The 24,556-nt window shown below is 36.8% G+C and overlaps 1 protein-coding gene across 3 annotated transcripts in view; it reads left to right on the top strand.

Moving 5' to 3' along the window:
• Positions 1–24,556, top strand: part of LOC107675658 (low-density lipoprotein receptor class A domain-containing protein 4-like) — a 90,406-nt gene that overhangs the window by 18,232 nt on the left and 47,618 nt on the right. Inside the window, exon 1 of one of the 3 annotated variants that reach the window (XM_016470069.1) lies at positions 19,003–19,874. The exons of the other annotated variants lie outside the window; for them this stretch is intronic. Within the exon in view, the coding sequence (XP_016325555.1) occupies positions 19,757–19,874 (118 nt within the window). The 5' untranslated portion in view covers positions 19,003–19,756. Of the gene's footprint in view, positions 1–19,002; positions 19,875–24,556 lie in introns of those variants that run through there. 3 annotated transcript variants of the gene reach the window in all.

The following is a 24,556-nucleotide window of genomic DNA, read 5'->3' as shown; positions in this document are numbered from 1 at the left end:
GCACAAGTGTGAGAACGACTCTTCTGCTGAGGAATACAGTTCATTAGCATAACTGTATGATACTGCAGATATGTTGACTTGGCGCATTAAAACGGAATTTCAGTCGATAATGAAAGTGGCTTATCCAGTCAGATTTGAGAGATGGAAATATCCTTTAGAGCTGCAACTAACGGCTCTTTTTGATAATTGACTAATCTGTCAAGTTTTATTCTGGTTTAATATTACTCCACAGTTTGCTTAGTGCTCTCTATCAAGCAATGTACAAATTGAAGTATGTAATGTATACTACACATTGTGTGCAAATTGTTTTAAAATATAAGCTAAAGGTTGCAAAACTAGCAGCAGAGCATTTTAAATAACCAAAGTTACCAAACCACAACCGAAGTTTTAGCAAATCAGAGGTTAAAATGTGCTAGAATGGACACATTCCCTCCTCTGAACATATCAACATTTAAGAGGCTACCAAATATTTTTTTCTGTGATTAATTTAAGTTAATATTCATATAAAATAGTGTTACTTGGGTTGCATAAAGGATCTTTAAACTTAAATATGATGTTTAACCACAAATATCGTTTGATTAATATTATTGCACTCCATTTTAAGAATATAACAGTAAAATGTTCACTGCTATTTAAAAGTTTGAGGTCGGTAAGGTTTTTAAAAAAAAAAATTACGTTTTTTTTTTGGTTATTGTTTTTGAAAGAAGTCTATAACACTCACTGCTGTGCTTAAGGCTGTGTTTATTTTTTATAAAAAAAATATTGTGAAATAATATTACAATTTAAAACAAAATGCAATTTATTCCTGTGATTCAAAGCTGAATTTTCAGCATCATTACTCCAGTCTTCAGTGTCACATGATCCTTCAGAAATCAGTATAATATGGGGAAAAAATCTTATTATTTTCAATGTTGAAAACATGTATTTGCTGCGTAATATTTTTGTAAAAACTGAATTTTTAGTATTGATGAATAATATAAAATATAAACAATACAAACAATATAAAATTCTTTGTTACCTCTGATCATTTTAGTGTCCTTGCTAAATAAGGATATAAATGTCTTAAAAAACTGTTTTTTTTAGCAGTTTTTAGCAATTTCACCAAATTCAGTTGTTGTTGCAGCCATACTGTGCATTTTAGAATAAAGTTTTGTGCTGAGCAGTCTTTGTGTTTAGCATTTTCTTCTTTCCGTTTGAAAGTTGAATGTATCATTATATTTGACTCTGTTGGCATCAGTGTTAGACTGGTTGTTGAAGGTTGAATTTTTTTGTCGCTTTGTCTTTTGCTAGCTCACTGCATTTCTGTGTTTGCTTAATAGGAGCTTTTACCGAATCAGTTTGGGTAGTTATTTGTATGACCTTCCCCTTCCATCCTGTGCATGAATGCGTGACCACAAGTGTGTGAATCTGTGTTTGTATGTGGACACTGTTTGTAGATGAATGTGTGAGCTTTACCTCTCTTCTACACACACACACACACACACACACACACACACACACACACACACACACACATATGCACACACACACATACGCGCACGCGCACATGCGCACACGCACACACACACACGCACACGCACACACACACACATGTTGTGTTTCCATGTTTTATGGGGACATTCCATAGGCGTAATGGTTTTTATACTGTACAAACTGTATGTGCTATTGCCCTACACCAATTGTCATTATACAAATTTATGTCCTCATTTGTCACAAAAACGCGCACACGCGCACAAACAAACAAACAAACACACACACACACACACAGACACACGTTTGTTTTTGTGAAAAGTGGGGACATGGGGTAATGTCCTGAAAAGTCACCTTCTCCTTGTAATACCTATGTCATACCCTTGTCATTATACAAATTTATGTCCTCATTTGTCACAAAAACGCGCACACACACACACACAGACACACGTTTGTTTTTGTGAAAAGTGGGGACATGGGGTAATGTCCTGAAAAGTCACCTTCTCCTTGTAATACCTATGTCATACCCTTGTCATTATACAAATTTATGTCCTCATTTGTCACAAAAACGCGCACACACACACACACAGACACACGTTTGTTTTTGTGAAAAGTGGGGACATGGGGTAATGTCCTGAAAAGTCACCTTCTCCTTGTAATACCTATGTCATACCCTTGTCATTATACAAATTTATGTCCTCATTTGTCACAAAAACGCGCACACACACACACACACACACACACACACACACACACACTATTTCTTGCTTGATATCAGTCATCTTACAAGGCCAGTTATCATAAAAACATCATCCAGACAGATGGTTAACTCTTTTAAACTTCAACAAATGTGCTCAAGGTTCATCTTAGGACTGAGTGGAATTAGTTGGTCTTTATTCATCAGTGCTGTCCACTCCATATTCTGTTGAGCTCTGCTCTCTTTGGAAGTCGCTGACTCTAATAGAAAGAAAACTTATGGTCAGTTGTTTTTTGCTTTGATGCTATGAATTGATGTCAGTGTGAACCCCCAGTGTGAACACTATTCACTCCCAAATATATCAAGATTCGCCGGGGGACAAACATAGGGTTGGTGATATGTTTACAGTAAGCTGCTAGCTTCATTTTTATGTTATGCATACAATGCATACATATTTTTTTTGTGTTTTCTGGTTTTAGTCTTCAGTTTTTTTTATTTTATTTTTCTTTATTTTAGTTTTAGAGTAGACATGAAGATGTAGAGGAGTTTGTTTCTTCATCAGATTTAAAGAAATGTAACTTTTCATCAATGAGAGTCCAAACAGCTGATAAAAACATCACAATGATCCACAAGAAATCCACACCACTCCAGTCCATCAGTTAAAGTCCTGTGAAGTGAAAAGTGAAAATCGAAAACCATTAAGGTGTTTTAACTTAATTTTAACTTAAATTTAACACTAGAACCGAGGTCGCTATATAGCTAAAAGCGCCAGCGGGTAAATTTTACCCACGCACATGGCAACTGTATTTATATGGCTAAAGAACATATTATTTCACTGTATTATGCTACTGTCTTCACAAAGAAGTGTCTAGAGTCATGAAATGATTATGTCTAGTCATCAACTATATTTTTATCCTGTTGTTTTATGTTCAAGACTTTTTAATGCAGGCTACACTAATCCATAATGGTCAGTAGCCTAAGCTAAAAAAAAAAAGTCTGCACTGACAACGCAAATTAGAAGGTAGTAGCCTAAATATTCGGGTGGTTTAATATCGTAATACAATGTCATTAATCAATATATTAAGATGCCATGCTATGAATGACTAAAACAGCCTATAGACAATAATGAGCAATAATAATTCACCACACTGCATAGGATGATGCGATGAAAAATTCAAGCGCACAGCTTCACCTAAATATTTATTAATTTGTTTAGTTATATCATTTATAATTTGAATAAGAGAACAACACCATTAAACTTTGGGTAATCAAAAAAAATTGTTTTATTCATTACATCATATAGATCGGATTTTTTTTTCTTCAGGAAACGTCCAGACAAGAATAGCAACACAGTAGCGAACAATAAACGATATGGCAAGACAAAAATTAAATAATTAAACCAAAGTTTGACCAATTAGAGTAACGTGAGGCTAAAACACGTAAATATGATATCTGGATGACCAGTGTTGGGGGTAACGCATTACAAGTAACGCGAGTTACGTAATCAGATTACTTTTTTCAAGTAACTAGTAAAGTAACGCATTACTTTTTCATTTACATGAAAAACATGCATTAATTAATCTCACTCACAAAAAAAAAACAACGATTCAGTTTTCCTCAAAAATAATACAATTAATAAAAACAACTCAGAATATGATGCAAACCTGCAATAATTAAAAATATTAAATAATACAAATATCCTTTATGTATTTAATCCCATTTTATTAACCAGTGTCTTTGCTGCTGACCTTCGATTATCCAATTCAACCATACTAATAAGCAAAAATTACTCAAGATAAACTAACATTTGTTCTTCATTTTACTGCTGAAGAGTGTTGAACTTTCTCCTGAATTCTACTGTACAGACGTGAATTTACATTTCCTTCAGCCTGAGGATTTTGGTGTGAAAGGGCTTTTATATTTGCCAAAAATATAACTTTTTATATTAAAAGCAAACAAGCAAGCCCTGCCGAGATTTAAAAAGTAATGCAAAAGTAACATAACGCATTACTTTCCATAAAAAGTAACTAAGTAACGTAATGAGTTACTTTTTTTAGGGAGTAACGCAATATTGTAATGCATTACTTTTAAAAGTAACTTTCCCCAACACGTCAGATGCTGAGCCGACCCAGGACGCATAACTTACCATCAGACTCTCCATCACTCATGGCATTTAGTGTTTCTAATAACTACCTTCCAGAAATCGCCTTTTTTTTTGTCATTTTGACTTTATTTATAAAACTGATAACCGCTAAATCAGTGAGTGAAAGGCGTTGCCTAGAAATGTACAATGTTAAAACATAAGCGGCAAGAAATTGACAGCGCGAAAATACATGCATTATATAAGTGGGTAAATTTGACCTGCTGGCGCTTATACTGTAGGTATGAATGCCCCATTTTTGATCTGGTTTTATCTAAATAATTTTTTAACAACATTTGATTGTAAATGTCTGTTATTGTAAAAAATCTGTTATGTACATTTGAAAAACAGCCACGGGTAAAATTTACCCCGTGGCGGTTCTAGTGTTAAACCATTGTTTCTAGTCAAATAATCAATAATAATGCTTCCTCCAGTGAAAACGTCCTTACTATGTTGTCCTCTCACATCAAAATCCACCAATATATTTGTTTAGAGCTGTTTTCGTTTTTGTAAACAGTGCTTGATCTGTGCAGATTTCTCTCCTGATTCAGACATTTTCTCTGGAAAAAGCAATATTATGGAGGACTCCGGTATTTTTAGCCAGAAGCAACAATTTGATGGACTGGAGTCGTGTGAATTACTTGTGGATTGTTTTTATCAGCTGTTTGGACTCTCATTCTGACGGCACCCATTCACTGCAGAGCATCCATTGGTGAGCTAGTGCATTTCTCCAAATCTGATGAAGAAACAAACTCATCTGCATCTTGGATGGACTGAGTGCGAGTACATTTTCAGCGAATTTTTCATTTTTGGTTGGACTATCCCTTTAATGATCTTGTTGCGAACAATTTATCCATAAATGTTTCTTTTCTTAAAAAATACAAATAAAATTAGTTTGATTTCATAAATTTTCATCAAAATGTCATAACTCGATCTTCTGGAGAAACGACTGACTTCTCTCTGTTGACGCATGTCAGACTGATGATGTACATCACAACGTGGACGGAAATATATTTTGCTACTTTTCGCTACTGAAGTTAATGGGCCCTATTTTAACGATCTAAGCGCATGGTCTAAAGCGCACGACGCAGGTGCACTCAGGGCGTGTCCGAATACACTTTTGCTAGTTTAACGACGGGAAAACGGTCGGCGCACCCGGGCGCATGGTCTAAACGTGTTGTCCCTATTCTCTTAATGAGTAATGGGTGTTTTTTGGTCGTAACGTGCAATAAACCAATCCCAAAAGAAAATGAGAAAATGTTTGTCTTTTCATCCTGAAATGCGAGGCAAATGTTGGATCATTCTAGTCAAATAATCAATAATAATGCTTCCTCCAGTGAAAACGTCCTTACTATGTTGTCCTCTCACATCAAAATCCACCAATATATTTGTTTAGAGCTGTTTTCGTTTTTGTAAACAGTGCTTGATCTGTGCAGATTTCTCTCCTGATTCAGACATTTTCTCTGGAAAAAGCAATATTATGGAGGACTCCGGTATTTTTAGCCAGAAGCAACAATTTGATGGACTGGAGTCGTGTGAATTACTTGTGGATTGTTTTTATCAGCTGTTTGGACTCTCATTCTGACGGCACCCATTCACTGCAGAGCATCCATTGGTGAGCTAGTGCATTTCTCCAAATCTGATGAAGAAACAAACTCATCTGCATCTTGGATGGACTGAGTGCGAGTACATTTTCAGCGAATTTTTCATTTTTGGTTGGACTATCCCTTTAATGATCTTGTTGCGAACAATTTATCCATAAATGTTTCTTTTCTTAAAAAATACAAATAAAATTAGTTTGATTTCATAAATTTTCATCAAAATGTCATAACTCGATCTTCTGGAGAAACGACTGACTTCTCTCTGTTGACGCATGTCAGACTGATGATGTACATCACAACGTGGACGGAAATATATTTTGCTACTTTTCGCTACTGAAGTTAATGGGCCCTATTTTAACGATCTAAGCGCATGGTCTAAAGCGCACGACGCAGGTGCACTCAGGGCGTGTCCGAATACACTTTTGCTAGTTTAACGACGGGAAAACGGTCGGCGCACCCGGGCGCATGGTCTAAACGTGTTGTCCCTATTCTCTTAATGAGTAATGGGTGTTTTTTGGTCGTAACGTGCAATAAACCAATCCCAAAAGAAAATGAGAAAATGTTTGTCTTTTCATCCTGAAATGCGAGGCAAATGTTGGATCACAATAATTAGGAACCACAGTTTCCACAAATCCCTTCACTCGATTGGGATGTTCTCTTTTATTCTGGACGGCAAGTGCAGTGACTGTAACATCGAGCGTATTTTGCAGTATTAAACAAGTATTTATACCGATTTCATCAGGCTCCGAAAATTCTTCAAAAAGAGCACAAAAAATGGCCTTCTCAGCTGCCATAGTTGCAACTCTTGTGTCATCAGAACAGAGTGTTCAACGCACCACCGTTTCCGTTTAAAAAACGTTTTGCACCGTTTTTGTCGGGGCTGAACGCAGCCCAGGTTTGAGTTAGTCAATGGCGCAGTCTATTTCAGTTCCTCAAATAGCAACGCGCCAACAATGTGCCTGAACACACCTCTTTTTTAGACCAGCACGCCCATGGGCGCAAATGCATTTGCTATTTAAACAATGCGGCGCAGGATGGGAAAATGAGAACTGCTTCGGACTGAAACTAGCAAAAACACTTGCGCCGGGTATATGATAGGGCCCAATGTGTTTTAGTTTTCATTTTATTTCTCGTTGTGGTTTTTGTTAATGATTACAACCCTGCCATAAGCTGCCTTTAATAATATTTAACAAATAAAAGTGAATTCACACTAATATTTGTTAATTAAAATCAGTTCAGACGAACAAGGAAAAAACTAAAGTGTTTCTTTCATTTGCTTTACAAAGTTTTCTACCAACATACCTTTTTTTGCAGCTCAGCTTTTATTGGCGTGTCCGTTTCCTCCCTCTTTTTTCTCTTTCTCCTTCCCCCGCAGCCATCTCTTCATGAACACTCCCCACGTTGTGATTGCTCGGTTTTGTGTGCTTTATTTAACATACTTTTTCTATTTTTTCCCTGCTGTCTGCTGAACAAGGGCCACTCTTTACCGATGGAACAAGTCCAACTGCTGCACTTAAAATATTTAGCAGTCTGGGCCGCATGTTCATGAAAGTGTCTGCGGCTGGCTGCTATTTTAGAGACACCTGTGTGCGCCGTGATTGAATTTTCAGAGGCTGAGGAGTGCTGATTTGCGTGTCGAGAAAGAGACAGTGAGCGAGAGAGACGCAGAGGAGGCAAAACGAGAGATGGGAGGGGGGGAGTAAAAATTATTTCAATTCTAATGGCCACGGCGGTAGCGTAGCGCTCTCTCAGACAGATGGATCATGAATATGGTCTAGACACTTGGTGTCTGGGTGAGTCAGGGGGCCCTGTACAAGAGGGGTCTTCACACTACCCCACCTCCACAACACACACACAAACACACAGACTGTGAGTGGAGAAAATTAAAGCGTTTTCAGGCAGAAAATAAATGTTTGTTATCATACGCTCATCAGACAGACAGGAGAAGGATGTGACTCAATATCACAGGGGGTTTTGGTTCACTGAAGACGATGTATGGGGGGGGGGGCAAAAATGATTTCAATTCTAATGGCCACGGCGGTAGCGTAGCGCTCTCTCAGACAGATGGATCATGAATATGGTCTAGACACTTGGTGTCTGGGTGAGTCAGGGGGCCCTGTACAAGAGGGGTCTTCACACTACCCCACCTCCACAACACACACACAAACACACAGACTGTGAGTGGAGAAAATTAAAGCGTTTTCAGGCAGAAAATAAATGTTTGTTATCATACGCTCATCAGACAGACAGGAGAAGGATGTGACTCAATATCACAGGGGGTTTTGGTTCACTGAAGACGATGTATAATGATTGTTAAACAACGTCATTGTTAAACATCTCAGACATTTTGTCTTAAAGGGATCGTTCACTCAGAAATTAACATTCTGTCATCATTTTCTCACCCTCATGCCGTTCCGAACTTTCTTTTTGATCAAATAAATGCAGTCTTGTTGAGAAAAAGAGGGCTTCTTTCAAAAACATGAAACATCTTAATTATTCCAAACTTTTGAACAGAAGTGTAGGTGTCATGTGACAAGTTTCCACCATCAAATAAAAACACACAGACGGTCAGCGAGTCCATATACGCCACAAAAATGTGTGTAAATCCTAATTATTGACTGATGGAGGACTTGGGACAGAGATAAATGTGTGTGTGTCTCTGTGGAAGAGGGTGAAAGGTGCTGATGGCTGCTGAGGTGGAAAATCTACAGTGACTCAATTTGTCCAGGTGCTTTTCCTGCTCAACGTGACCTTCCCACAGAACTCTGTGTGTGATATTGATGTACTCATTACACTCCACCAGTGGTTGGATTCCAGCGGGGATGTGTGTTTGGGGTCAGAGGTCACTGGCACAGGGCTTTAGAGAGTGGCTACGTTCCAATTCATTGTGCACTGGAAATATCAAATGTATATCACAATATGGAAGAAAAGATCTGCTGCTTCTTCCATTACATTGCAACTTTGAGGCTGCCAAAGTTAGTGTTAACTAATGTCACAATTTGATAACTTCTAATATGTACTGGCATAGTTAGCACACTCAAAATGTATGTACATTCCCATGAGAAGCAATTAAATACCTGAAAATCAACATGTAGTCAAAGCAGGTGAATAGGATGCAGCTGAGATCTCGTCTCTGGCTTCACTTCTTCACACATTTATTATAATACCCGATTTCTGTTTAATAGCAATTAATGAAGGATCTGTAAAGATTTATAGATTTTCTCGAATATTTCATAGTTCATAAGGTTAACTTTAGGCCTTTTACTGAATGGTCGCCAATCATATATGTGACCCTGGACCACAAAACCAGTCTTAAGTGTCAATTTTTCAAAATTGAGATTTATGTGTCATCTGAAGGCTGAATAAATAAGCTTTCAGTTGATGTATGGTTTGTTAGGATAGGACAATATTTGGTCGAGATACAACTATTTGAAAATCTGGAATCTGAGGGTTCAAAAAAATCTAAATATTGAGAAAATCACCTTTAAAGTTGTCCAAATTAAGTTCTTAGCAATGCATATTACTAATCAAAAATTAAGTTTTGATATATTTACAGTAGGAAATTTACAAAATATCTTCATGGGACATGATCTTTACTGAATATCCAAATTTGTTTTGGCATAAAAGAAAAATCTATCATTTTGACCCATACAATGTATTTTTGGCTATTGCTACAAATATCCCCCAGCGACTTAAGACTGCTTTTGTGGTCCAGAGTCACATATGTGCATTTATCAGCATTTTACAATGGGTTATAATGCAGCTCATCTAATCATATCCTTGTGAAAAAGAAGTGTGTTAATTGTGCTGAATGTGCACTTGTAGTGAACTTCAGATCTTAAAAGTATATTTAAAAAAAACTGTACTTGCAGACACTCTAAATTTCAGCTAATTGCATTTCATTATAATACATTTTCATTTAATTGCATTAAAATGTCTGAAACCATTGCATGAAGTTTTCACTAAAGTATATTCTTTTAAAATAATATTATTTCTGTAATAAGTACTCTTTTTAAAAAATATCATACAGTTCTATTTCACAAGAGTAATATAGAGTTAGAACTGTTTAAACTCCTATTAACTCCCATTAGCAATCTGCTGTCATTAGTTGAACTATTTTTAACATGACACAATGTCTTCATGCAGCACTCATGTCGTAAGATGCTAAAAAAACATTGCAGTGACCAAAGACATCCATCTACCGCATGTTTAAGCGGACAAACAATTGAAAAATAGTGCAGATGGAACACAAGAATGTGCCCTGTGTGAGCTGAGGAGAGCATCTGTGGCCAATTTTCCATTATATATGATCAGTCTTTACTGTATTATTATCCTATAGGGAACTTTGGGAGGTGGAAATTTCCTGACTGACGGTGTGGCGCATGGACACACAAAAGGAATCAAAGCAACGAGTCTGTCTGTGGGATGTAATTGGAGTGAATTGAAAAGCACTGTCACTGTGTTCTGTCTGTCTGCTGCGCACAAACAAACACTCATATCCTGACCTGTGTAGCCTGCAGAGAGCAAGAGGATTTGTGTGCTCTAGAAACAATAATCCAAAAATATAAGACAATATGAGACACACAGAACACAAGAGAAGCTAAAACCGCATTATGAAATCAAATAATCGTCTCTTTTGCATTTGCAGTCTCTTAAATGTAGGGAGAGGTTCAGAAAAACTGTTGCGAGATGATCGCTGGCGTTCAAGATGTCTGCCGGTTATTTGTCAGTCCGGTGGAGTCAGCCCTTAAATATTTTTCTGCTCCCTCCCTCTGGCAGTTGTGCACAGAGTGTGTTCATGTGTTTGGGGAAGGAAGTCAGTGTGTCAATGGTGAAGTGCACACTACCTCTCTCTCTCTCTCTCTCTCTGCAGCAAACCCCAAAACAGTCAGAGACACCGCATCAGCAACAGGAGGGACGGAAGACTGCAGATACTTGGTTTTAAAGCTAGAGTCTGCCTCGAAACTGCCGCTTTTAGGTTTAGCATGTGACTGTTTGGAAGTTATCTAATCTCACGTGGGACGAATGAAACCAAATGCTGTCATAGATTGACTATAGTTTATATAGAGCGAGTGGAATGTCACAGTTTATGTGCAGGGAAGAGTGACGAGACAAAACAAGTCATCGGTACGCTGTTGTTTCTGAGATGATGGAAGAGAGAGACTGTATTTTCCTGCAGCTGTCAGCTGATCTTTGGGTGTGGTCTGTCGTCTACAAATCAGACATCTCCCATCAGCACTATTCGGATTGGCTCAGTGTTCTAAATGATGTTTGAGTTATGCTTATTAACTGATTTTTTTCTTCTTCTATTTTGTAGTGATTCGGACAGGATTGAGATCTCTGTTGCTGTTGCTAAGGTGGAAGTGTATGTTTGTAGCTGGTATGGAAGATCATGTGGTCTGGATGCATGCATTTATATGTGATGAACTGTAATTCTAGACATTTTGAGAAGTTTCTTGAATCAGATGCAACAATCAGATTTACACTTGAATGTGTCTTTACTGAATAAAGGGGTTAGTTAAGACATTTCTAATGTTACAAATGATTTCTACTTCAAATAAATGCTGTTCTTTTTAACTTTCTATTTATCGTATACTGAAAATAGCATCAAATCAGCATATTAGAATGATTTCTGAAGGATCATGTGTAAGTAATGATGCTGAAAATTCAGATTTGCATCACAGAAAAAATTACATTTTAAAATATATTTCAATAGAAAACAGCTATATTAAACTGTAATAATATTTCACAATATTACCAAATATTGCATTTATTTTTTAACAAATAAATGCAGCCTTGGTGAACGAAAGAGACAAAAACATTTAAAAACAATCTTACTGATCCCAAACTTTTTACGTCGAAGAGTAGTGTCCAGTTTAATACACTTTTGTAAATCCAGCTATAGTCTAGCTAAATAGCATTTGAAATCTAATTTAAGTACAGTAATGTGTAAAGTTGTGATTTAAGCACAAATCCATCAGAAACTCCAGCACTATCTGCAGATTTTTCTTGCCAAATACGAATTTAGTATTCAAATAATCTTGTAAATGCTTTTATAACGATACAGAATCAAAGCATCACTCAAAATCAAACTGAATTTCATTTTGAATCGAATTGTTCTGAACTTGCAAATTCTTTAATCTGATAATAAAAACCTCTGAATTATGAATCAAATCAAATTGACTTGCTTTCTACCCAAAGATTCACGCCCCCAGGGTGCACAAAGATGGTTTATTAGTGTTTTCTTTGAAATATTCCAACCAGTTTGAATCAAAAATGTATTTACATCTATCCATCCACAGAAAAAGAAAGAAACGGCTCACAATGAGCTACATAGAAAGTCTCCATAAGGTTCATTCTCTTCTTTCTTCTTCTGTCTCACTCTTTTAGTTTTGACAGTCAAGGAGATGTGTTCTGATCTGAGGTCACAATCATGTAGCAGAAGCTCTAAAGGTTGCTAAAAGCCAGGCGAGACAGTCGGTAAGGACAAACCTGGGCGTATGTTTCCCCCGGTGGATTGCGTGCGGCTTTTTTATGAGTGGTTTTACTTACAACGAGTGAGGAGTCCTGTGAGAAGTGAGAAAAAAGCAGGAGAAAGCTGCAGACGTTTAGACTGCACTCTCTAAGAAAATCTGTAAAAACAGGGCCTTATGTACAGTGTTAATATGAAGGAATTTGCTGTATTGATTCTTCACAGGTGTTTTACTGTATTTTGCATTATAAATTGCATTGTAATGTGTTTTAGGGTTGAAGGAGAGATCTGTAAACTTAATGGATAATGACCTGGCAAATAATTACCAGTACCTTTTCCATTTTTCTACTTATTTCTTCGTATTTTAAAACACATGAAAAAGTATGGCAGTAGTTTGTGAAATGTTTTATGTATAGCCTACATGTCTGTGTGTGACTCAAGAGTTCAGGACTGTGGTTTTGGTCTTGTAGGAAGTTGTGTAATATTTGTCTCGTTCTGAGTGTTTGGGGTTTTCTCTGGGATGGGCAAAGGAAAACAAAAATGCATATGTCGTGTACAAAGTTTACAGTGTTCTTCACCATTCAGAGTTGAACTGAGAATACCTTTTAAATTTGAAGTAGAATTAAAATGAAATGCAATTCAAACTCAAAATTTGAATTAAACAGAAAAGGAAAATTTGTCAAGATAAACTTGAATGTTGACTTGAAGGCTTCTCTGAAAGTTTAAAAGGATGGATGGATGAATGGATGAACGAATGGATTAATGGACAGATAGATACATGGGTAGATGTATGTATGTATGAATGGGCGGATAGATGGATGGATGGAGAGATGAATGGATACATGGGTAGATGGATGGATGGATATTTTCCTCATAACATGTAAAAATCTTGCTTCTCTTTTTTTTATTCTTACCGCTCTTGCATTGAAGACTCCCCAGAGCTAAAGTTTACAGGGTTGTGCACCATTCAGAGTTGAACTGGGAATACCTTTTTTAATTTAATGGTTTGAATTTATTTTGAAGTATAATTAAAATGGAAAGCAATTCAAATTCAAATTTTTAATTAAACAGAAAAGGAAAGTTTGTCGAGAAAAACTTGAATGTTGACTTAAAGGCTTGTCTGAAAGTTTAAAAGGATAAAATGGATGGATGGATGAGCGCATCAATGGATACATAGATACATGTGTAGATTTATGGATGGATGGATAGATATATGAAGAGGTGGATGGATACGTGGGTAAATGATTGATTGATTGATTGATTGATTGATTGATTGATTGATTGATTGATGGATGGATAAAGGATGTATGGATGAAGAGATGGATGGATGAATGAATGGACAGATGGATGGATTGACAGACGGACACATGGATGGATGGAAGAAAGGATGGATAAAAGGATGGATACATGGGTAGATGGATGGATGGATGGATGGATGGATGGATGAATGGATGGATGGATGGATACATAGGAAGATGGGGTTGTATGTATGGATGGGTGGATGGATGGATAAATGGATGGATGAAAAGATAGATGGGTAGATGGATGGAGGATGGATGAAAAGATACATGGGTAGCTGGGTGAATGGATATTTGGGTAGATTGATGGATAGATGGATGGATGGATGAAAAGATACATGGGTGGATGGATACTTGGGTAGATTGATGGATAGATGGATGGATGGATGAAAAGATACATGGGTGGATGGATACTTGGGTAGATTGATGGATAGATGGATGGATGGATGAAAAGATACATGGGTGGATGGATACTTGGGTAGATTGATGGATGGATGGATACATAGGTAGATGGTTGTATGTATGGATGGGTGGATGGATAAATGGATGGATGGATGAAAAGATACATGGGTAGATGGATGGATGGAAGGATGGATAAAAAGATACATGGGTAGATGGATGGATGAAAAGATACATGGGTGGATGGATGGATACTTGGGTAGATTGATGGATGGATGGATACATGGGTAAATGGATAAATGGAAAAATGGATGGATGACCAGATGGATGAAGAGATGAATCGATGGATGGTTTGGTGGGTAGATAAATGGATAAATAGGTAGATGGATGGATGGGTAGATTAATGGATGGAGAGATGGATAGATAGTTTGGTAGATAGATGGATGGATATAGATGGGTAGATAGATGGACGGGCAGATGCATAGATGGATGGACAGGGTAGATAAATGGATAAATAGGTAGATGGATGGATGGGTAGATTAATGGATGGAGAGATGGATAGATAGTTTGGTAGATAGATGGATGGATATAGATGGGTAGATAGATGGACGGGCAGATGCATAGATGGATGGACAGGGTAGATAAATGGATAAATAGGTAGATGGATGGATGGGTAGATTAATGGATGGAGAGATGGATAGATAGTTTGGTAGATAGATGGATGGATATAGATGGGTAGATAGATGGACGGGCAGATGCATAGATGGATGGACAGGGTAGATAGATGGTTAAATGGATGGATGGATGTGCAGATGGATGGAGGGTAAGATGAATGGATGGATGGACAAATAATGCTACTGACTTAGTAACCTGTAACTTGAATACATTTGTGCAAAATGTAACCAATACATTGGGGATATTTTTGAAGTTAGTAAAATAGTTACAGGTAATTGTAACCCAACTGTTACTGACATTAATTACATCATGAGAATTACAACACTGCAAATGATAACAATTTCCCGCTAAATTTGTGTTGCTGAATATCCTCTGAAGTACACAAGATTATGTAAGTAAACTGGGTTGTGAATGACATTTCAAGTTGACAGTGTGTTTTTCACCAGCAAGTGCAACTCATATTTTCCTCATAACATGTAAAAATCTTGCTTCTCTTTTTTTTATTCTTACCGCACTTGCATTGAAGACTCCCCAGAGCTATAGTTTAGGTTTGGTCTATAAAGTCTATAAATGAATAAAATGAGGTTTTGTGGAGCTCTAAGTGGAAACAGAGCTCAATAACAAAAGTCCAAGTTCAAGATCAGCTACTCAAACAGAAGTTGTGGAAAGTGTGTTAACGGTAAAAGTGTGTGTGTGAGAGAGAGAGGTTCAGTCTAGAGCGAGAAGTCAGTAGTCTGAGTCTGTAAGTCTGGTTAATGAATACCGCCCCCTCAGGGTGATCCCTTCATGTAAACGCTTCATCACAGCAGCAGCCAGAGACTGCATATCTCCCTGGGGCACGGCCGCTCGCCGCCCATGACTTTACAGCCTATCAATATCTCCCATCCTCAGGTAAAGCACACACACAAACAAACTTGGTCGGCTTGATGCAAACACGACTAGAACCTGCATTTGTATTGGTTTGTTCCCATCTGATTTATTCCTGTGTGTCTGGCCTTTCTTCATTTCTACTCTTTAGTAGCTCATTTTGGGGTATTACCATAGCTGATAGTCTAGTTAGAGAGAGAGGACTAATGAGGATTACATTAGTCAATGCTGACTGCAGCTACTCTAATCACTCCTAATCAATACTGTTGCCTATTCATGTTCACCAGTGAGTTTATTCTCAGCATTATTTTGACTTTATTCTCGTGATTTAATGAGTTTTTTTCTCGAAACACGACTTTTTTCTCGTAATTTAATTAGCTTATTCTCAACATAATTTTGACTTTTTTATCGAAATTTAACACGGTTTTTCTCGAAACACAATGAGTTTTTTCTCTTAATTTAATGAGTTCATTCTCAACATTCCATTTCGACTTTTTTTCTCGAAATGTACTGAGTTTTTTTATAAACATTAAAAAAACAACTTTATTCTCGAAATTAAATTCTCAACATTTTATTTCGACGTTTTTCTTGAAATTTAATGTGTTTAATCTTGCATTAGAATGATTTTTAATCTTGAGATGGATTCATTTTTTTATTATTGCTTGGCCCTAATCCTCTTCTGTACAATAATGATATAATATATTAGAAAATATATAATAATGATATAATATATATTTTATAACATGTATCATTATAAAATAATGATATACAGGTGCATCTCAATAAAATGAGTTGAATTACTGAAATAAATGAACTTTTCCACGACATTCTAATTTATTGAGATGCACCTGTAATGTAAAGACCAAGCTATTTAGAAAAAAAAAAAAAACATAAATTTGACAGTATTTTTACAGTAAAATTACATAATGTGATGTTAAACCATATACAGTTTAAGGTAACTTACAGTTAACCAATTAATAGATTTTACTGTAGCATTTTTACAATGTTCTTTTTTTCCCTTTTTTCAAAAAAATTTTTTTTTTACAGTGCATGGTATATAATGAAATATACTGTTATAAACTGTCATTTTTACCGTAAATTTAATATGATTTTATTGTTTGAGTTACCTTGTTATTAGAATCAGTTTAATACAAAATGTCAACGAAATGTTCTCTCTAGTGTATCTGTATAAGTTTGTGTGTTTGTAGAAGTGGTCCTGCTTCAGTTAGTTCAATTTGTCTGATTCCCATCTTATATTGTCTAGATACATAGTGTAATACATCAGTCTTAAGTTCCTGGCTGCTTCCATGAATATAAGGCACATTTACCTATTTGGCTAGACATCAGACATGGTGCAGCGCTTGGTCTCACTGTGATGTTGATCTCTGCTGATGTGATGGCTGATGGCAGTGTGATTTAGATTTCCACCTGAGCAATCACAGGTGCTGTGACGGAGCCAGACGGATGTGTCTGCGTCTCAGCTGTAAGAAGCTTGGCCTCCAGCAACAGACTCTGAGTCATCCCTAAAGACACTGACAGGCATTGAAAGGAGTTGTCTGTGGCGTGAGCTGATATTGTAAGAAAGCTTAATTAGTATGAGGTAACTATGAAGTCTGTGCCATGTGATTTAGTGTAAATGATTCCAGTTTTCCTTTCATTTTCCTTGAAATTACTGCCATGTGTTGTGTTTGCTAAGGCATCACTATTGCTCATATTTAGGCGTGTGCACAATTGTTAATTTTTGACATGCAATCGTTTGTGCTTCGGACATTAGTGACACCATAAATCATGTGTCTTACTTATCAGACTATTTCTCTCTGGCTGACAAGTCATGCAAAATGGTATGAAGTGTAAGTTTTATAGGTTTCATAGTTATATCACCCAGTAACATTTCTTTTTAAAAAATTCAGAGGTTGTCATAAACTCTTCTTATCTGTCTGACATTACCGTGACCGGCTCGTACAGGGAAAGCTTGTCTCACCACAGATTGTCTTATCGTTGTAATTATCCTCACAGCCACGCACTCACGCATATCTGTTACAGCGACTTGGCCTGGAACACTTCAAACCATCAGTGAGAGGTCACAAGGGAAAGTAGGCCACAAACACAGGTCACTCTTCCCATGCAATGCAGTGGTGCCATGAGCTCAGAGGCCGCCAGAGGGCGCTAAAGCAAAACATGCATCTCTTTCAGCTTCAGACATAAGGCCAATTTTAGCTCTGCAGTCTGACAAACAGACCTTAAAAACGACAACAGTTAAATGGAGTAAACCTTTCATCTTTGTAAACACGACTGAATTAGGCCTCATGTCCTTTGTTTTTGAGACATAAACATTTCTTTGTTTTGTCTGTTGACACAGATAGTGTGTGTTCCTTTACATTAGTTAGAGTTAGAACGTTGGGCAGTTGTGTTTGGGCGTCACAAAAACATGTCTGGGTCACATTTCACATCAAAGTAAAATAAATAAATAAAATAAAAAATTAAAAAGAAAGAAAGAAAGAAAAGCAAGTTTCCACTTCAAATCTTACACACCTAAAATACATATCTTTAGAATTTTTGTATTCCCCATTATTATTCTCAGCAGTGGTTATTATTTACTGTAATAGTCATTCTTAACTGTAATATATTTAAAATCAAATCAGTTTAGAGGTAGTGACAGAAATACTATGATGATGTATAAAAAACTGCATTGTTATTGTTAACTAAAACTATTAGAAATCATTTTCATTATTTGAAATAAAGCTGAATAAAATAAAATAAAATAAAATATTAGAAAAATGTAAAGCTTTAACCAAAATGAAATAAAATACGTTTAACTTAAAATTTAAATAAAAAAACTAAAATTAAAATGAAAGCTAAAATTAATGAAATACAAGCTAATTAAAAATATGATAACAGTATATAAATAATACTAAAATAACACTGATAAAGTTTAATTTAAAAAAATGTAAATAAAATAATGTTAATAGTAATAATTTTAACATTACAGTAATAATAATTTCAGTCAAGTACCCAAGTGAGTCAAGTGCTTAAACTATCATGAATATAATGTCACAAAAATGTATTTAAAATGTTATTTATTTAAATTGACTTCATTTTTATAAGGAAAATTCTTTTGATTTTGGAATGAAATATGTGCAAATATATAATGAATCTAAAATATCAAAGTATATGGCATTCATTTGAAACTTTTTGAGCAAAATATTGTACACAAAAAAAGAAAAAGAAGTCTGAAATTATAAAACAATAATATAATGTTCAGAAGTTTTCAGTCAGATTCTGGTTGTCAAACATTACAATTGGAGGAGAACTGATGCATCTAAAAAGCACCGTGACATCAGTGAATTGCTAAGTTGTGATAAAAGTTCTAGAATCATATTTTCAGATGACACTTGGTTTGATATTTTGTGATGCAATGCCATTAAATTCACAAATTAAGTTTGGCTTAAGTGTCCAAATACTTTTGGGGGTGCACTGCGTTTCACAAACTCAGTTTACTTAACTTTGCCCACTCAGCCGGACATTCCCCACACCAAACCGCCCCGGATATATTTATAGACCGCAGACAGTTTGGGAAAGAAGGGGGGTGTCTGACACATCTGCTGAATATCTGTTAGACTGTGGGGTCAGCCCAAGGTTAAAGCCTCTTCAATGCCTGCCTTGATTGGTCGTGGCTGGCACTAATGAGTGCGTGTGTGTAATTCTAACCGCCTCTAACACACACACACACACACACAGTCCCATTGAGGGTAGAGCAAACTCTCTCTCTTTCTCTCTCTCTCCACCGCCATTGTCAGCGCCAGTCTCCCCTCCCACCGCTCCTGTCTGTCTGTCTGGAGCTGCTCCCCTCTCGGAGGAGGAGGGAGGCGCAGGAGGAGGTGGGCTGTGAGCCTGAGACCGTCACAGAACGCCATTCTTCTGAATGAAAACGAGAGGAAAAGACCTTCAAGATGCTGGGAACGTATTTACCGTAGTCTAGCAGCAGAAAATGCGTCGGAGAGTCGCGAGAATGGCATGAGACGTGTGTGCACCGAGACCGCAGGCTGCTGCCGCTGCTGTGGAAGTGTTCCTCAGTTCCTGTGAGGGCCGCGGCCGGCGGCTGTCTTCCCCCCCGTCCCGTCACTTCCCCGAGCCCCCATGCGAAACATCACGGTCCCGGACAGCAGCTCCAGCAACAACAATAACAACAACGCCAACTCCAATGACACATGCTCCTGCAATTGCACCCTATCCCAGCCACAGGGAATGGATATATGTAAGTAGGGCGGGTTTTTTTCAGCCGTTTTCGAACGCGGAGGGAATGTAACGCGAATCCCAGAACTGTTACATTTGGTCCAATTTCGAACGCGCAGCGAATGAAAATAGAATGTTTTTAACTTGTGATGTTTACCCTACTCGACTCACTCTGGTGACAGCATAACAGTTTCAGATTCAATCATTTAATTCGGTCCGCATTCGAAAATGGATCAAATGTAACCGTAGCACATCCGAATCCGTTATTATGGCACCATGCTGTGCGAATATGTCAAGATTCAGCTGAATGTAAATGTCATTCTCAGGTCGAATTATTGCAGTATTTGACCGTTATTTGTCACTAACTCACTTGCACACCCATCGAATTTGGTTGTGGCGTATTAAACTATAAATTCAGCGCCTCCAAAATGCGACGCGTTTATCAGAAATTACTTTTTAATAAGCCTCTGATGTATTTTAAAACGTTTGACCGATTAAATATATTAATACAAATGAGTGTTGCTGATGACTCGGGTGTCTGTGAGTGTTTGGCACTGGAACACAACTCAATGCATCAGTTGAATATTGCTGGTGTTGCAGTGGGGGCTGCGCACAACATGGCAAGCCAATTTAACATTTATTCCTTAAAACTAACGTGTCTGTTTTATGTTACGTATGCTTTTTTGTTTATTCTTTCTTTCTTAATTACTAGTAGGTAATGAAATAGTGATTAGTATCTTTTCAGTTAGGGACCAGTTTTTATTGGGTACTAGCACCGATTTATAAGACACTAGTATTTTACGAAACTGTTACTAGTTGCATTTCTTATTAGTGTTGGGCGATATGCTCCATAGTCATATCGTCCTATTGTTAGCCTGTGATATTGCCGATACACGATATCATCATGCTAATTTATTTAATTATTTACTTAGGGCCTACGTAGTTTCATAGCCAAAGAATGAACCAACTCCACCAGTGAACCAGGTTAAGGCTAACAGCAGATACACATTTTTATCTTTTTAGTAAAGTAGCATATAGATGTCATGTCATTAAAGGGGTGGTTCTTTGCGATCTCACTTTTTTAACGTTAGTTAGTGTGTAATGTTGCTGTTTGAGCATAAACAATATCTGCAAAGTTGCGAAGCTGAAAGTTCAATGCAAACGGTCTTTTAAAATTCTGGCAGTTTAATGCCTACAAAAACGGCTGGTAGGGACTACAACGAGTTACTTCCCGGGTTCGTGACATCACAAACCCAGATAAACCCCGCCCTCTGGAAAAGGCAGCAAAGGGGGTGAGGCCATGCTGCGCTGCTTTAGAGAAGAGGAAGAAAAAACTAGAGGTGCACATAAAAATCTATTCATATATGAATCATGATTCTGTCTTCTAGCGATTCTAATGGATTCACAAGTTTCAAAATGAATGTTCTAAAGCAGCTTATCTAATGCTTAATACTGTTCCTTGCGTCGCCCTGCTCTGCACACGCTCTGCATCTCTCTCTCTCGCTCTCTCTCTCATTCAGCTCAGTCTGATAAGCGATATTAATGATGCCGTTGTTTACAATACAACCGGAGCACATGCCGCCAAGGTGAGGGGTGGGACGGTTAGACGCGCACTAGAGATGGTTGAGCCAATCACAACACACTGGGCTAGCTAACCAATCAGAGCCCATCGCCTATTTCTGAGGGAGGGGCTTCATAAAAGAAGGAAATGATCAGCCCGTTTCTCAGAGAAGGGACAGAGCGGTGTGGAATAAAGGTAAATTATGTGGAAAATAATGAATTAAAAAAAGCATTAACACATGTTAGACTGCACCCCATAAACACAATCAAGCCTAGAAAAAATACAGTGAACCACCACTTTAAAATATTTTTAATATGGCTGAATATGTATTTAACACGATCACAATTTAATAAAAACATTGTAAGTTACTAATTATAATGCTTACATTTCCTCAGTTATTCAAACAGCAGCTGGAGAAAATGAGCAAAGAATATTTACATTATCAAAGAACATCGTCACTGACTTCAGTCTAGCGCGAGTTTCTACACCTAAAAAAACACACACTTCCGTTATAATCAGTGAAGATATCTACATTGTATGATGAATAAATCTCTTATACTTACATCGCATGTACATCTACACTTTGTTGTTTATTGTGAGAGAATTCACGAGAGAGCAGAATTCAGTCAGCTAGCACGCACTCAACAACAAAACTCCGGCGTTTCAGCGCTGACTCATCTGAATTCCTCTGATTGGCCATTGTATTCATAAGCTCAACAGAATCGTATGTGATTGGTTTTAACACTGTAAAACGTGTAAAAAGAAATATGATGGAACAAATAAGCACTAATATTAATTAGATAATAATACTAGCCTAATAATAATAATCGTCTTGATATTGTCAAAGGCATCAGCCACAGGCGGTATCTCTGACTATAGGTTTTTTACTTGTCATTTGTATTCTAATTGGTCAGAATGGCTACTTTACTGTTCAGTTGAAATTGTATTATTTCTTATTAAATTAAAAGTTGAGTTCATTGTAACAATTACACACTAGCGTGTAATAAATAGGCACTAATGTATACTTAGTTCACACCAGGATAACTGGAATAGATACTAGTAACTATTTTAATAGATTCTAAGCATGGTTGGAATAAGTATTGGTATATAATGAATAATTGCTAGTAAAAGTAGTCACTTGGTAATGATTTAAAAATAAGTACAAATGTTAAACCAGCTTGCCATAGTGCACACATTCTTTAACTCTATTCCTTCTGCTGGGTTCCCAGACAAACACAACTCGAGTTGTCCAGATGTGCTTATTCTCATCATTAATGTACAATTTAATCACATTTTTCATTAGCATTTATGCTAAACATGTGAATTACATGCAGTTAATGTGATATTATTTTGTGTAGCTGCTTGTAGCTGTGTCGTGTTGTCGTAACAGGGTGAAGTATTGTTGTAGATCTCAAAGATATGTGTATGTCCACTGGCGTTATTGCTGGTAATTGGTTCACTGTGGTCTGGAGCGAGCAGCCAGTCAGTCAACCCTTCCCCCACTTCAGGCCAGACTGTCTTACTCAAGTCCGGCTGAGACTCCGGGCTTTCTGAATCCACAGAGGACAAAAGGGCCTGTCATAATCAGTACTCGCACTGGCTATTTCTGCCGCAAATGGGATGAATTATTAAAAGTAAACCTTCATATAAAAGAATCATCCCTCTTTTCAAAGCCCCCTGGTAGATGGCACTTATGTCTTGACCCAGAAACTTTTCATTTGCTCATGAACTTGAATTAATTTCTGGTCTGTGATATGTATGATGTATATGCAGTGTCCCTCGGCTAATGAGAGAATCAGGAAAAAAGGGAAAAGGCTTTGAAAAAAAAAAAAGGGATTCGAGAAATTAGATTTTGTAGATCTCATGAAACCGATTAAGAAGAACTTGTATTTTGTGTAAAGAATATAAAGAACTGTTAAGAATTTTGCATTGTTTATTAGCCAGGTGGAATTTTGCATTATTATGACAATCCCCCATCAAATTTCCATAACCGCAAATCCAAAAGAATGTTTTACTTTTGAGTTTTTTTGTTTGTTTATTTTTGTAATTTTCAAAAAATCACAATGATTATACTTTATATATTTTTAATTAATGTACATTTATAACACTATACTGTTTGTTATATTACTTTGCCATTCAATTTACAGAAAACTAGTGTTTCTAATATACAACAGTACAATATCTGAGGGAGTGATGGCAAATTTGACACATTTTTCTTTTCTGACGTAATCAGTCTCTACATTTTTTGCTTTTTTGTAAAGTCAGAGAAATGCTATTGTTTGTTTGTTATTATAGAAATTAGGGATGCACCAATACCACTTTTTCCAGTACTCGCCCGATACCGATACTTTTATTTTTGGTACTTGCCGATACCGAGTACCGATACCAATATTTTCATTGCATTTGTATATTTTTAAAATATTGGCTACAGAAACCAAAAGAGTATGTATAATGTTAGCTGATTAACTTCATTTATTCAGACACCTTCAACATTTCTCACATTATCACAGGTTATTCGCTATAGTTTAGAAAATGGTAATAAAATATGACAAGAACTCAGAGTTAAACTGTGTCAGAACAAATTCAGATTAATAACGCTAGATAACTTTGATAGAAAGGTGTGTAATGGATTACAATCAACCAGAATAATTCAGACAGCTGTTAGTATGACAGTATTTACACAACTATCAATACTTTGATGGGCAACCCTTGGCCTTAATGACAGCCTGTAGTCTCCTGGGCATGCTGTCACCCAGCTTCATGCAAACCTGAACTTCAAATTTTTTTCTGAATTGTCTGAATAATTTTTGGTCCCAAATTTGTATCAGTTTTACTGGTAGTCCACTGTATGAAGAATTTTTGGGTATAATTTGTCACAGTTTACTTTATTTTGCTATCCTCACGTCACTTCCATAAATGAACTATAGTGTCCAGCACCCACTAGTAAAACATATCAAAAATGATATCTGGTCTCTGAATCATTTTTGGTTTGACTGTATATCCTTCGGTTATTTTCACACTTAATTATGCCCATTAAAATGTATTTTACAAGTTTTTGTTACTTTCACTGTTAATTTTTTTTGCTCTATGGTACATCATCTTTATTAATAGCATTAGAGCTGCTCCATTGCAGCAGCTTAGTA

Source organism: Sinocyclocheilus anshuiensis, unplaced genomic scaffold (assembly GCF_001515605.1).
Source record: "Sinocyclocheilus anshuiensis isolate Anshui unplaced genomic scaffold, SAMN03320099.WGS_v1.1 scaffold1976, whole genome shotgun sequence".
NCBI classification, from domain to species: domain Eukaryota; kingdom Metazoa; phylum Chordata; class Actinopteri; order Cypriniformes; family Cyprinidae; genus Sinocyclocheilus; species Sinocyclocheilus anshuiensis.
The sequence above is the reverse complement of the archived record's forward strand: the minus strand, read 5'-3'. Positions and strand labels throughout refer to the sequence as shown.